The sequence below is a fragment of the Geotrypetes seraphini genome, chromosome 14, assembly GCF_902459505.1.
Source record: "Geotrypetes seraphini chromosome 14, aGeoSer1.1, whole genome shotgun sequence".
Classification (NCBI taxonomy): Eukaryota; Metazoa; Chordata; class Amphibia; order Gymnophiona; family Dermophiidae; genus Geotrypetes; species Geotrypetes seraphini.
The window spans coordinates 32931644-32945683 of NC_047097.1; the positions used below are offsets into that span (position 1 = coordinate 32931644).

At 44.4% G+C, this 14040-nt stretch overlaps 1 protein-coding gene across 1 annotated transcript in view; it reads left to right on the top strand.

The window, feature by feature from the left end:
* Window positions 1-14040, top strand: part of MFAP1 (microfibril associated protein 1) — a 30909-nt gene that overhangs the window by 7933 nt on the left and 8936 nt on the right. The window contains exons 3-8 of the mRNA XM_033920943.1: window positions 1749-1878; window positions 2247-2434; window positions 2839-2947; window positions 4641-4801; window positions 11156-11315; window positions 12658-12747. Of these exons, the coding sequence (XP_033776834.1) occupies window positions 1749-1878; window positions 2247-2434; window positions 2839-2947; window positions 4641-4801; window positions 11156-11315; window positions 12658-12747 (838 nt within the window). The remainder of the gene's footprint in view (window positions 1-1748; window positions 1879-2246; window positions 2435-2838; window positions 2948-4640; window positions 4802-11155; window positions 11316-12657; window positions 12748-14040) is intronic.

Sequence of the window (14040 nt, forward strand, 5' to 3'; positions counted from 1 at the left end):
TTTTCCTTCAGGAAACCATCTAATCCCTTCTTGAAACCCAATAGCGTACTTTGTCCTATTACACCCTCTGGAAGCGCATTCCAGGTGTCCACCACCCTTTGGGTAAAGAAGAACTTCCTAGCATTGGTTCTGAATCTGTCCCCTCTTAATTTTTCCGAATGCCCTCTCGTTCTTGTAGTTTTCGAGAATTTGAAGAATCTGTCCCTATCCACTTTCTCTATGCCCTTCATGATCTTGTACATCTCTATCATGTCCCCTCTAAGCCTTCGCTTCTCCAGAGAAAAGAGCCACAGTTTCTCTAACCTTTCAGCATATGAAAGGTTTTCCATACCTTTTATCAATCTCATCGCTCTTTTCTGAACCCTCTCGAGTACTGGACGCAGTACTCCAGATGTGGGTGCACCATCGCCTGATATAACGGCAGGATAACATCCTTCGTTCTGGTTGTAATACCTTTCTTGATAATACTTAGCATTCTGTTTGCCTTCTTTGAGGCCGCTGCGCACTATGCCGACGGCTTCATCGTCTTATCCACCAGTACCCCTAAGTCCTTCTCTAGGCTACTTTCACCCATTACCAGCCCTCCCATCGTATAGCTGTACATCGGGTTTCTGTTTCCTATATGCAAGACTTTACATTTCTCTACATTAAAGTTCATCTGCCATTTATTTGCCCACTCTCCCAGTTTGTTCAGGTCCCTATGTAAATCTTCACAGTCCTCTTTAGTCCTAACCCCACTAAAAAGTTTTGTGTCTTCTGCGAATTTTATAACCTCGCACTTCGTCCCTGTTTCTAGGTCAATAATAAATATATTGAACAGCAGCAGTCCAAGTACTGACCCCTGCGGAACACCACTCGTGACCCTTCTCCAGTCTGAGTAGTGGCCCTTCACTGCTACCATTTGCTTCCTACCCGCCAACCAGTTTTTGACCATCTATGTACATCTCCTTCCACCCCATGGTTCTTCAGTTTCCGTAGTAGGCGTTCATGGGGTACCTTGTCGAAGGCTTTTTGGAAATCCAAGTATCTTCCCTTGTTGGCTTGTTTTCATCAGTTTATTTCTTTCTAGATGCTCTTTGATGCTGTCTTTTATTAGCGCTTCCGCCATCTTCCCCGGGACCTATGTCAGACTTACCGGTCTGTAGTTCCCCGGTCACATCTCGATCCTTTTTTAAAGATGGGTGTAACATTTGCTATCTTCCAATCCTCTGGGATCACCCCTGTTTTCAGGGATAGATTGCAAACCTGCCTGTAGTGATTCCGCTATTTCTTCTTTTAGTTCTTTCAAAACCCTAGGGTGGATTCCGTCCGGGCCCGGAGATTTGTCAGTGTTTAATCTATCTATCTGCTTGAGTACGTCTTCGAGGTTTACCTCTATGGATGTTAATTTTTCTGCTTGATCTCCTTTGAAGATTTTTTCAGGTTCTGGCACGTTGGATGTGCCAAAAAAAAAAAAAATTTTAATTGATTATGATAGAGAATCAAGTGATGTATTCAAGTTCAAATAATAAGTTTAACTGGCACCTGTATTTTCTAAATATTTTTCTCCATGTCAGCATGGTAGTCTCATAATATTTCAGCAGTAGAAATGCCTCATTTCTTCCTGTTTCCTAGCGATATAACTTCAAATTTTCTATCTCTGATTTGAATATTTTAGAGTTTCTGTTTTAAGCAATATTTTGGTTTCTATGAATAGTAAAGTATATTTTGAATATAACTTTTTTTTTTTACTTTTCTTGTGTGCTAAGGTTGGCAAGACATCGTAAGATCGTGGAGCCTGAAGTGGTTGGTGAAAGTGAACCTGAATCAGAGGGAGAAGACTGGCACATGGATCGTGAGGACACTAGTGAGGAAGAAGAGGAGGAGATTGATGATGAGGTATGCACTGAGGAAAGAAACCAGAGAGGTAGATCGTATTAGACCGTGGTTTCTGTTTTATCAAGATGTCTGCTATTGAAGGTGCAAAACATGCTCTCTTGGAAGCCATTTCTCTTTAGATATGGGACATTGACGTCTCAGTGCTGTGTACATGTTTGGGGAAAGGGCAGCAATGTGTTCCAGCTATGTAGCTTAGATTGCTCATTCATATTGAAATTTATGCTGGTGTTGCAACACTCGGTACACAAATCAGCTATTTCCACATGCATCTGTCGAGCAGATGTAAATCCATTGTATCCAAGGTGATGCCTGGGTTTTCAGTATCTTCTTTTCATGTATGACTTCTCAGGGTTTGTTTTCTTGTTTAGGAAATTGAACGTCGGCGTGGTATGATGCGCCTACGAGCTCAGGAGAGGAAAAATGAAGAGCTTGAAGTTATGGAGCTTGAGGATGAGGGCAGATCTGGTGAGGAGTCTGAGTCCGAGTCAGAATATGAGGAATACACTGATAGTGAAGATGAAATGGAACCACGGCTCAAACCTGTCTTCATCCGCAAGTGCGTTACAAGAGAATACTTAACTCTAAGTATTGTGAGCTTGTTTCAGAAGTTTGTGGACGCTGCATACTGCCAATTTGTGCAAAGTAACTGCAGACAGGTGTCATTTAAAAGTACACCTAGAACAGCAGATTTTACGGGTTCTGAACATTTGAGATGGATCTAATGTCTTATTTTTATTGAAGTGGAAATGATAAATATAATGACTCTAAAATTCCCTTGAGATGGGATTTTCTATCATTTGAGAGAGGGTGGACAGGGAAGGTGTGTCAGTCCCTTAAAAACAGGTGAGTCTAGTTGCAGGTGGGAGGGGATAAAGTAGGATACACTTGAGTAAGGCTTGAGGTGAGGCAAGGAGGGTTTGAGTGTTTGGTGATCTGACCGTGCGCAAATTAATACTGCAGGAAGGACCGTGTTACAGTGCAAGAGAGAGAAATGGAAGCGCTGAAACAGAAGGAGCTGGAGCTAGAGGCAAAACGCATGGCAGAAGAGAGAAGAAAATACACTCTGAAGGTATCCTATCCTGAAATGCAGCATTCCATGTGCACTGAAATTATGATAGCAATTGTGTTAGCATTTGAGCCGTATTATTTTCAGGGATATAATGCGTGAAAATAAATGTACTAAAGTACATCAAGCAATTTGCATCATTAGTGCAGTGGCTTGACACTTGGCCTGTGCTAATTTTCAGCGTAACTGAATATTGGAGACTGTCTTACGCTATATAGTACCATATGTTAACACCACTTTGATAGGTAGTATTTTGTATTGTCTTGTGTGCCATATGTATGGAAAATGCTGGGCACATCCCTAACCATAGCACATAGGCTTTGCAGTTACTGTGTATTAGAAGGATGTCAAAGGAACGTGGGAAGAAGTAAATTTGTTAGTCCTCGGAGACCTAATCCTAAGAACATTAAACTTTTTGTGATCCTGTTGAAGCAGAAATTCATTTGCATTACAAACTGGCAATTTGATATACAGGCAATCCCCAGATTAGGAACGAGTTCCATTTTTTAAACTGTTCTTAAGTTGAATTTGTATGTAACTTGGATCTACAAAATCTGTAAAAACATTAAAGAAACAAGTCCTCAAAATAAAGTACTGTAGTTTAAATAGAAAGAGTAGGAGGTTTACACTTACTTTTGTTCTTCATCTGTCCAGCTGTTTCCTCTTCACCACTATATCCAACATTTCTCTCTCATCTCTCTCTTCCCCATGCATCTGTACCTCAAGCCTCTCCCACCAACATGTCCCATATTTCTCCCTCCCTATGCCCAACAATTCACCTCTTTCTTCATTTCCCCATGTGCACCATCTCTTTCCCTCTCACTCAGACACCTTGCCCAACAATTCTCCCTTTCTATTTCCTCCTCCATCTTAGCATCTTTTTCCCTCCCTCCATTTTTCCATCCTATGTCTCAAGTTCATGCTCCCCCCTCCTTCCTTCCTTTGTCCAAAGTTTGTGCTCCCTCTCTTCTGCACCCCTCGTTGTCCTTCACTCCTTCTGTGCTGTGTCCTAAATTTGTGCCTCCCTCCCACAGATGTTTTCCACCTCTGGCTGGCTCCCTCCTTCCAGCCGTACTTGTCTTCACAAAGCCATGGCCACAGTTCCTACATGGGCAGCGTGTAGAAGCCGCTGCTCATGGCTTTGTGAAGATAAGTGCAGCTGGGAGGAGGGAGCTGGCCAGAGGAGGTAAACACCTGCAGGAGAGAGGGAGGCATGAATTTGAAACACAGTATAGCGGGAGGGAAGGACGATGAGGAGCATGTTGGGACATGGAAGGGAGGAAGAGGGGCACGTTGGCACAGGAAGGGAAAAGCAGATCCCATTTGTAAGTATGAGTCCGACGTAAGTCAGATGTTCTTAACTTGGGGACTGCCTGTAACTGTCATTCTATGCTGGCTAGTACTTGTAGCCTAAGGTGTTCAAAACAGTCTGCACTTTACTTCTCACTCCAGCCAGTTACTTACCTGAAGCAAAATTTTTCCAAAACTCAGCAGGCACATATAATGAGCCATAAATTGGTTTTCTACTTTTTGTAACTTCTAAAAGCTGACTGTTCCTGTGAGAGCAGGTTGTGGTCCATTTGCCCCAAATTCACTCGTCTGTAGGGTTGTGGGATTGGCTGGAGGGGACAGCTCTGGTGGTTCTTGGTCCCTTTTGAAAGATGTGTTTATATAGTGTGATCTATTTTCTTTACAGATTGTAGAGGAGGAAACGAAGAAGGAGCTTGAAGAGAACAAGCGCTCACTGGCTGCCCTTGATGCCCTGAATACGGATGATGAAAATGATGAGGAGGAGTATGAAGCTTGGAAAGTTCGAGAGTTGAAACGCATTAAACGGGATCGTGAGGAGAGAGAAGCGTAAGCAGCCTTTAAGTTCCAGTAACAGTGGGCAGTGAATGGAGTGTGTGTGTGTTGAAAATAAGTTTTAGGGGACCCCTGCAAATTTGCTAATTCTTCACTTAGGGTGAGGGTATCGGAGCATTGTAGTGGTAATGCTATACTGTCACCCAACACCCTAACGCTACTGTTCAATCAGGGTTAATCCCTTGGATACTTGGAGAGTTCTTCCAAGCAGTGTTTAGGCCCTTCTTGCACACTGGCAACTGAATTCCTACTTGCTTCTGGGTGAGTACCTTGCCACTAAGACCCTCGCGAGACTAGGAGTCACACAGTTTTTAAACGTGCACCTAGAGACCAAATGCAAACAAGTGGGCAAAACATGCAGATCATGGCTTCTGAAATTGTTTCCAGTTCCTCTGCATGTGCATTTGTATTGGGGCAGTTTTGGGGATTAATATTTGTGTGTTAGGGGAATTTTGCTTGGGGGGGGTTAGTTTTTCAGAGTGGAGGCAACTTACAGGGTAGTTGGGGATAGATTTGGGGGTTGCAGCACAGTTTACATTCAGGTTCTCAAGTATTTCTCCCTATTTGTCCCAGTGGGCTCACAATCTGACTAATGTACCTGGGGCAGTGAAGTATTAAGTGACTTGCTTAGGGTGCTGAGGCTGTAGCCCTAACTACTAAGAACATGAGAACATAAGAATAGCCTTACTGGGTCAGACCAGTGGTCCATCAAGTCCAGTAGCCTATTCTCACGGTGGCCAATCCAGGGCACTAGTACCTGGCCAAACCCAAGGAGTAGCAATATTCCATGTTACCGATCTAGGGCAAGCAGTGGCTTCCCCCATGTCTGTCTCAATAACAGATTATGGACTTTTCCTCCAGGAATTTGTCCAAACCTTTCTTAAAACCAGTAATGCTATCTGCTCTTACCACATCCTCTGGCAACGCGTTCTAGAGCTTAACTATTCTCTGAGTGAAAAAAAAATTCCTACAATTGGTTTTAAAAGTATTTCCCTGTAACTTCATCAAGTGTCCCCTAGTCTTTGTAATTTTTGACGGAGTAAAAAACCAATCCACTTGTACCCGTTGTACTCCACTCAGGATTTTGTAGACTTCAGTCATATCTCCCCTCAGCTATCTCTTTTCCAAATTGAAGAGCCCTAACCGTTTTAGTCTTTCCTCCATGGGCTGATGTTAAGACCCAAAGTGGTAAACCGGATTAGAAGCTACTTGACGAAGAGATGCCAGAAGGTGGTAGTTAATGGAATTCGCTCGTAGGGAAATGTGAGTAGTGAAGTGCCTCAGGGATCGGTGCTGGGACCGATTCTGTTCAGTATATTTGTAAGTGATATTGCTGAAGAGTTAGAAGGTAAGGTTAGCTTTCTTGCGGATGGAGCGATACAGGGGCATTATAACATTCTTAGTCTTGTTAACCATCCCTTGTTTAATAATTCTTAGCATCCTATTTGCTTTTTTGGCCGCCGCCGCACATTGGGCAGAAGATTTCATCGTATTGACTACGATGACACCCAGATCCTTTCTTGGACGCTAATCCCCAAGGTTGACCCTAACATCCGGTAACTGTGATTCAGGTTATTCTTCACAACGTGCATCATTTTGCATTTGAAAACAAAAGAATTGACCCAATGATCTCCACAGACAAATCCAAGAAGAAACAAAAAAACAATGTGGAGAAATGATGTTCCTGAGATGGACTTTATTAATATTAAAATAATATTAAAACTTGGTAAACCACATAAAAACCTCTAGGACGCAGTCCACTGAAAAGCTTTGTACCCTGGACCCAATACGGTCTGTGTTTCAACAGAATGTCCTGTGGTAAAGATAACATGGATAAAAATGCCAGTCGGAAATAAACTGTTCTGTAGAAGCTGTGTGCAGGACATGGGCTCAAAAAGACGAGTGAAAAGCATCATTTCTCCACATTGTCACTTTGCATTTGTCCACATTAAATTTCATCTACCATTTGGACACCCAATTTCCTAAGGTCTGCCTGCAATTTTTCACAATCCACATGCGTTTTAACAACTTTGAACAGTTTAGTGTCATCTGCAAATTTAATCACCTCACTTGTCATTCCAATTTCCAGATCATTTATAAATAAGTTAAATAGCACTGGTCCCAGTACTACCTTCTGTTTTCTATCCGATAACCAATTCCTATTCCACAACTGAATTTTGCCACCTATCCCATGACTCTTTAATTTTCTCAGGAGCCTCTCGTGAGGAACTTTATCAAAAGCTTTCTGAAAATCTAGATATACTATATCAACTGGCTCACCTTTATCCACATGTTTATTCACACCTTCAAAGAAGTCAAGCAAATTGGTGAGGCAAGATCTCCCTCGGCTGAACCCATGCTGATTCCATCTCATTAAATCATGCTTATCTACATGTTCCACAATTTTATTTTTTATAATTTTTTCTACCATTTTGCCCGGCACCGAAGTGAGGCTTACCGGTCTGTAATTTCCCGGATCTCCCTTGGAGCCCTTTTTAAAAATCGGCGTAACATTGGCCACCTTCCAATCTTTAGGTACTACAGACAATTTTAGCGACAGGTTACAGATCACTAACAGCAGGTCAGCAATTCCATGTTTGAGTTCTTTTAGTACCCAGTGATGTATACCATCTGGTCCTGGCGATTTATCACTTGTCAATTTGGTAGTACATCTTCCATATTCACCGAGGTTTCTTTCAGTTCCTCCGCATCATCATCCTTGAAAACCATTTCTGGTTCAGGTAGATCTTTTACATCTTCTTCTGTAAAGGCCGAAGCAAAGAATTCATTCAGTCTTTCCACAATGGCCTTTTCTTCCCTGAGTGCCCTTTTTGCTACTTGATCATCCAACGGTCCCACAGATTCCCTCACAGGTTTTCTGCTTCTGATGTACCTAAAAAAATTGCTATGAGTTTTTGCCTCTTTTGCAAGTTTCTCTTCATATTCTTTCTTAGATGTCTTTATCAATGCTTAGAAATCTAACTTGCCAGCGCTTCTGTATCTTCATTCCTCCACTGGGTTCACTTATCTCATGCTTGAATCAGATGTATGAGTTGTTGGGGTTTTAGGCTGCTGACTGAGGGGTTTCCTTGGAAAATCGGTAGGGAGATTGGTTTATAGGTGGATGGGATTGTCCAGGAACGGGACAGGAAGGGAGGGGCCTGGGAAAGCAGCACATTTTTTTTTTTCTCAAATTCTTTATTCATTTTTTCATCTTGCATCAAGTACACAATATTACATCATTTAAAACATTTACACATCACTTGAATTTCTTTCTATTGTCATCGTAAATACATAAATTTATTCCCTCCCCACACACCCTTCCCACAAATATTTCAATAAAAAATATCATATAAATATTGTATTCTTATCTATTGATTAAACTTTTTTTTTTTTTTAATTCTTTATTCATTTTTATTTTTCATATTTAAAAAAGGTTCTGGGGTGCCAACCTAGGGGTGGAGGATAAAAGTGCAAAATTTCAAGGACAGAATCCAAGCAACTTATTTGGAGGGGAAAATAAATAAATAAGAACTCTGCCATCCCTTTTCAAATACATCCACCTACACATAAATCAATAGAGAGAAACACCTTAAAAATTGACAGCCTGAATACCCTATTATTTTTGATCCAAGCATGAGGGAAATAAACATGAGAAATATTGTCCACTCTAGGTTTGAAAAGATGATTGAATAATGAATGGATAGGAGAGACACAAGCGTGTGGTATACCGATCACAAATTCCATACAGGTCTTAATTCATCCCCGTTTTGTGTCTGTTATTATAAAATCAATATACACGTTGTAAGTTTTTCAGGGGGGGTGATGCTGCAATAGACAAGCTCCCTTTGATATAAGGTGGCAGCCTTACAATCTGCTAGGTCCCAGGTTCAATACCCTCATAGAAGGTTCAGTAGGAAGTGAAATCAATGACAATGACCATCAAGAGTGATTGTATAAAGAATATATTACCGTATTTTCACGCAGATAACGCGCACCCGTGTATAACGCGCACACGGGTATAGCGTGCAGAAACCACGATATTATGTATAAAAACGTTTGTATACCGCGCTCATGGGTATAACGCGAATGCTGCCCGACTGTCCTTTCGCCCGCCCCGACTCTCCTTTCGCCCTCCCCGACTCTCCGTTTACCCGCCCTGCCCTGCCCCCCCCCCCCGGCAGGACCACTCGCACCCCCACCCCGAAGGACCGCCGACTCCCCGACAATATCGGGCCAGAAGGGAGCCCAAACCCTCCTGGCCACGGCGACCCCCTACCCCCACCCCGCACTACATTACAGGCAGGAGGGATCCCAGGCCCTCCTGCCCTCAACGCAAACCCCCCCCCCCAAGAACCTCCGACCGCCCCCTCATAAATGCTTTTATTAGAAGCTTATGGCTTGCCCACTAAATATCCTCCCTTCTGGAAGACACAGCAGAGAGTCTAATAAGAGCCCACGAGATACAAAAGTTTTTCTACATAGTTCCCACCCCGCCCGACGCCCGATTCACCCCCCCCAGCAGGACCGCTCGCACCCCCACCCCGAACGACCGCTCCCACCCGCACCCGCGATCGGAGCAAGAGGGAGCCCAAGCCCTCTTGCCCGGCCGACTCCCCGACAATATCGGGCCAGGAGGGAGCCCAAACCCTCCTGGCCACGGCGACCCCCTACCCCCACCCCGCACTACATTACGGGCAGGAGGGATCCCAAACCCCCCTCCCTCCAACGACCGCCCCCCCCCCAAGAACCTCCGACCGCCCCCCCAGCCGACCCGCGACCCCCCTGGCCGACCCCCACGACACCCCCACCCCCCTTCCCCGTACCTTTGGTAGTTGGCCGGACAGACGGGAGCCAAACCCGCCTGTCCGGCAGGCAGCCAACGACGGAATGAGGCCGGATTGGCCCATCCGTCCCAAAGCTCCGCCTACTGGTGGGGCCTAAGGCGCGTGGGCCAATCAGAATAGGCCCTGGAGCCTTAGGTCCCACCTGGGGGCGCGGCCTGAGGCACATGGTCGGGTTGGGCCCATGTGCCTCAGGCCGCGCCCCCAGGTGGGACCTAAGGCTCCAGGGCCTATTCTGATTGGCCCACGCGCCTTAGGCCCCACCAGTAGGCGGAGCTTTGGGACGGATGGGCCAATCCGGCCTCATTCCGTCGTTGGCTGCCTGCCGGACAGGCGGGTTTGGCTCCCGTCTGTCCGGCCAACTACCAAAGGTACGGGGAAGGGGGGTGGGGGTGTCGTGGGGGTCGGCCAGGGGGGTCGCGGGTCGGCTGGGGGGGCGGTCGGAGGTTCTTGGGGGGGGCGGTCGTTGGAGGGAGGGGGTTTGCATCGAGGGCAGGAGGGCCTGGGATCCCTCCTGCCCGTAATGTAGTGCGGGGTGGGGGTAGGGGGTCGCCGTGGCCAGGAGGGTTTGGGCTCCCTCCTGGCCCGATATTGTCGGGGAGTCGGCCGGGCAAGAGGGCTTGGGCTCCCTCTTGCTGCGGGTGCGGGTAGGAGCGCGTGCGAGCGGTCGTTCGGGGTGGGGGTGCGAGCGGTCCTGCTGGGGGGGGTGAATCGGCCGTCGGGCGGGGTGGGAACTATGTAGAAAAACTTTTGTATACCGCGCTCACGCGTATAACGCGCGAGGGGTATGCGCGGTAGGTAAAAACGCGTATAACGCGCGCGTTATATGCGTGAAAATACGGTATTCAGAAATAGGCTTAATATTACAGAAAGGCAGTGTTTAGAAAGATACATCAAACATATGCTGGGTTACAAATGTACAGAAAGAGATAGAAATAAGCTTTACAATTACAGAGTGGATTTAGAGACTGCTTCTGTGTGAGAGAGAGAAAGAGCAGAGAAGGGGGTGGGGGTTAAACCAGGGTCCAGAGAGAGATTAAGAATTTTAACCTCTTACATTTATATGTTTGAGACTTGTTCTAAAAATAGAATCTATTGTTTTTAAGTACTCATAAACTGTTTAAATAAGGTGCATGGGGTGTGAGACTGGGAAAGAAAAGAGAGAGAAACTGTCCCTCATAGATTGGAGTTATTGTTAATTTCCAATTGCTTCTGATGAACCATCCAGCTAAGGCTACTGTCCAGCTTAAGCAGCAGACCTTAGCACATCTTCAGAACCTCAGGGCCGTGCCAAGGTCTTTTGTTACTTTTAAGCACTGATAATTTAGATGTAATTTAGGCATTCTGAGGATGATGGTCCATCTGTGCTGACATCCTCCAAGATCTGATATGACTGATATAATCTCCCATAGGCCTTTGCTGACATTGGTTAGGCCAACATTAAATGCTGACAGCTAGCAATGGAAGGCTGGGCTGACACACATATGTACTTTTTCTGTGACAGGATTGAGAAAGAGAAGGCAGAAATTGACCGTATGCGTAACTTGACAGAGGAGGAGCGCCGTGCTGAGCTCAGAGCAAATGGCAAGATAATCACCAACAAAGCTGTGAAAGGCAAATACAAGTTCCTGCAGAAGTACTACCACCGAGGAGCTTTCTTTATGGTATATGCAACCTCAGACTCTTTGCTGCTGGAACAAGCTTGGCCTACTTTTCCCTTAGTCTACAGTCCTTGCCTGGACTGTCTATACTTCTCACCTGTATTGCATTATTTTTCATCTTCCTCTCATCTGTCTTTTGCTTGTGAAAGCTAAGGCTCATGACTAACAGTCAAGCTGCTTGATGGGTTGATGTGGGACTATGAAATAATACCTTGAAATATTCCTAGCTTGTCTATATCTTTTTCTTTGTTTTAGTGAAACATGTTTTATGTCAATAGAATTTACTACTCAGTCCAAATCTTTAGGTTTGGACTGCGTTATTGATATTGCCTCACTCCGAAATTAATATTTACTATTGGCCTTAAGTGGGTGATAGAATTTACTATTGCATGTTGTTTTGACTAGGTGTAGTCAACCATTGTACTTGATTGGAGTAATTTGGACATTCAGTATTTTTTTCTATTTTCTTTGTAATTTTTATTAAATGTTTCATTGCAATGACAGCCAAGGAACCAAAACAATCCAGCCAGCACGACAAACAATAGATCACGCATGTCATTTCTTCACAGTGGTCCAGATAACCATAGAAAATGTTAGAAAAAACACAATACGCACTCCACCACCCCTCCCACAAGGATTCCATTCTATTTTTATGAGAACTGTTGACAAGGATAGTTCAGAACTAGTTGTGATCACCCCTCTTCTGGTCTCCTGGTTGTTCTCCAGAGGTGTGCTGCTGTCAGGTTCTCATTGATAATGATAATAATGGTTTAAAAATTTCATGTGCTGCCCTTCCTGAACACAGAACAGGGCGGTTTACAATTTAAAAATTAACCTAAAAGAAAGGAACTCCATTAATTAAAAGAAAAGTAAATCACTTGTTTTCAAGATTTTGTAGACTTCAGTTATATCCCTTTTCCAAGCGAAGGAGCCCTAACTCTTTAGCCTTTTCTCATACAAGAGGAGTTCCATCCCCTTTATCATTCTTGTTGCTCTTCTATAAACTTTATCTAATTCAGCGATATGGCAACCCGAATTGAACGCAGGACTTAAGATGAGGTCACACCATTCCTTTTCTAATGATTCCTGGCATCCTGTTCACTTTTTGGGCCATTCCCATACACTGGGCTGAAGATTTCAAATTGAAACAAATGATTAAAGTGATATACAACAATAATAACAGACAGGGAGCACAGTTCAAATGTGATAAAATGAAAAATAAGAACTACCTAAAGATCCCAATGACATGCATATTAAGGTATAAGCTGTGGTTGGTTCTGCTTCTTTTAGGTTGGTTATGTTTTTCTTAGGGTATCATTAAGAGAAGGTTGTTTCTTTTGTTTAGGATGAAGATGAAGATGTGTATAAACGGGATTTCAGTGCTCCAACTCTGGAAGATCACTTTAATAAGACCATCCTTCCCAAAGTCATGCAGGTACAGTGAACCATCTTCCCTAAGTTCCATTTGACAGTAAACACTGTGAGACACAGGTTCAACTTTAACTTAGGGATTTGCTGGGGACACAGTATGGTGGGTCACTGGGGTTAGTAATAATAAATTTATTTATAGGCTGTTATAGGGGAAAACACCCTCAAGGGATTCAAGACAAAGTTAGACAAGTTCCTGCCGAACCAGAACGTACGCAGGTAAGGCTAGACTCAATTAGGGCACTGGTCTTTGACCTAAGGGCCACCGCGGGAGCAGACTGCTGTGCACGATGGACCACTGGTCTGACCCAGCAGAGGCAATTCTTATGTAAGAACTGTAAAAACAGTGAATTTACACCACAAAACACTACATTATATATAAAATATAACATTAAGAAATTATTAACTTATGTAGATTATACATATTTATCAAACAGATAAGAACATAAGAAATAAGAACATAAGAAATGGCTTCGCCGGATCAGACTCTAGGTCCATCCAGTCCGGCGACCCGCACCCGCGGAGGCCAAGCCAGGTGTTCCCTGCTGAGAAACCTTGTTTACTCGTATCCCCCAATGTGATTTGCAAGAAGGTGTGCATCCAACTTGCTCTTGAATCCCAGAATGCTGGTCTCCATCATGACCTCCTCAGGGAGAGCATTCCAAGCGTCCACCACTCGTTGTGCGAAACAAAGCTTCCTAATATTTGTCCTGGGCCTGGTGCCCCTCAGTTTCAGTCCATGACCTCTTGTCCGAGTCACATTTGACAATGTGAATAACGATGTTTCTTGCTCTATTTTGTCAAATCCTTTTAGTATTTTAAAAGTCTATCATGTCTCCTCGCAGTCTTCTCTTCTCGAGGGTGAACAATCCCAGTTCTTTAGCACTCTCCAGACCAGTAGAGGTTAACTTTACGAATGGGTATATATCTAATCATGACCAGCAGGTGGAGACTGAAAACAAAACTTTGGGACAGTATATCCTAGCCCCTCCTCTCTATTTCCCTCAGTCTTCTTTCAGTCTCCAGCAGGTGTTGAGTGATCTGTACCCATCTCCCTTGGTAGGGCTGTTGGAATTTGTTTAGGGGGTTTATTGTCCCTGTTTTTAGCCGGACGGAGCTTGGTCGGGCCCTGTTTGGGGGTCCGTCCGACCTCGGGGGTGTCAAACCCGGCGGGTCACGAGCGGGGTCCCTCCCCCCACTTCCTCCACCTCCCTACATTTTTTTAGAGGAGCCTCAGCAGTATCCCTTGCCCCCTAAATCAAGCAAGGCATATTGCTTCGAGAGCCTGTGGAGTCTGTTC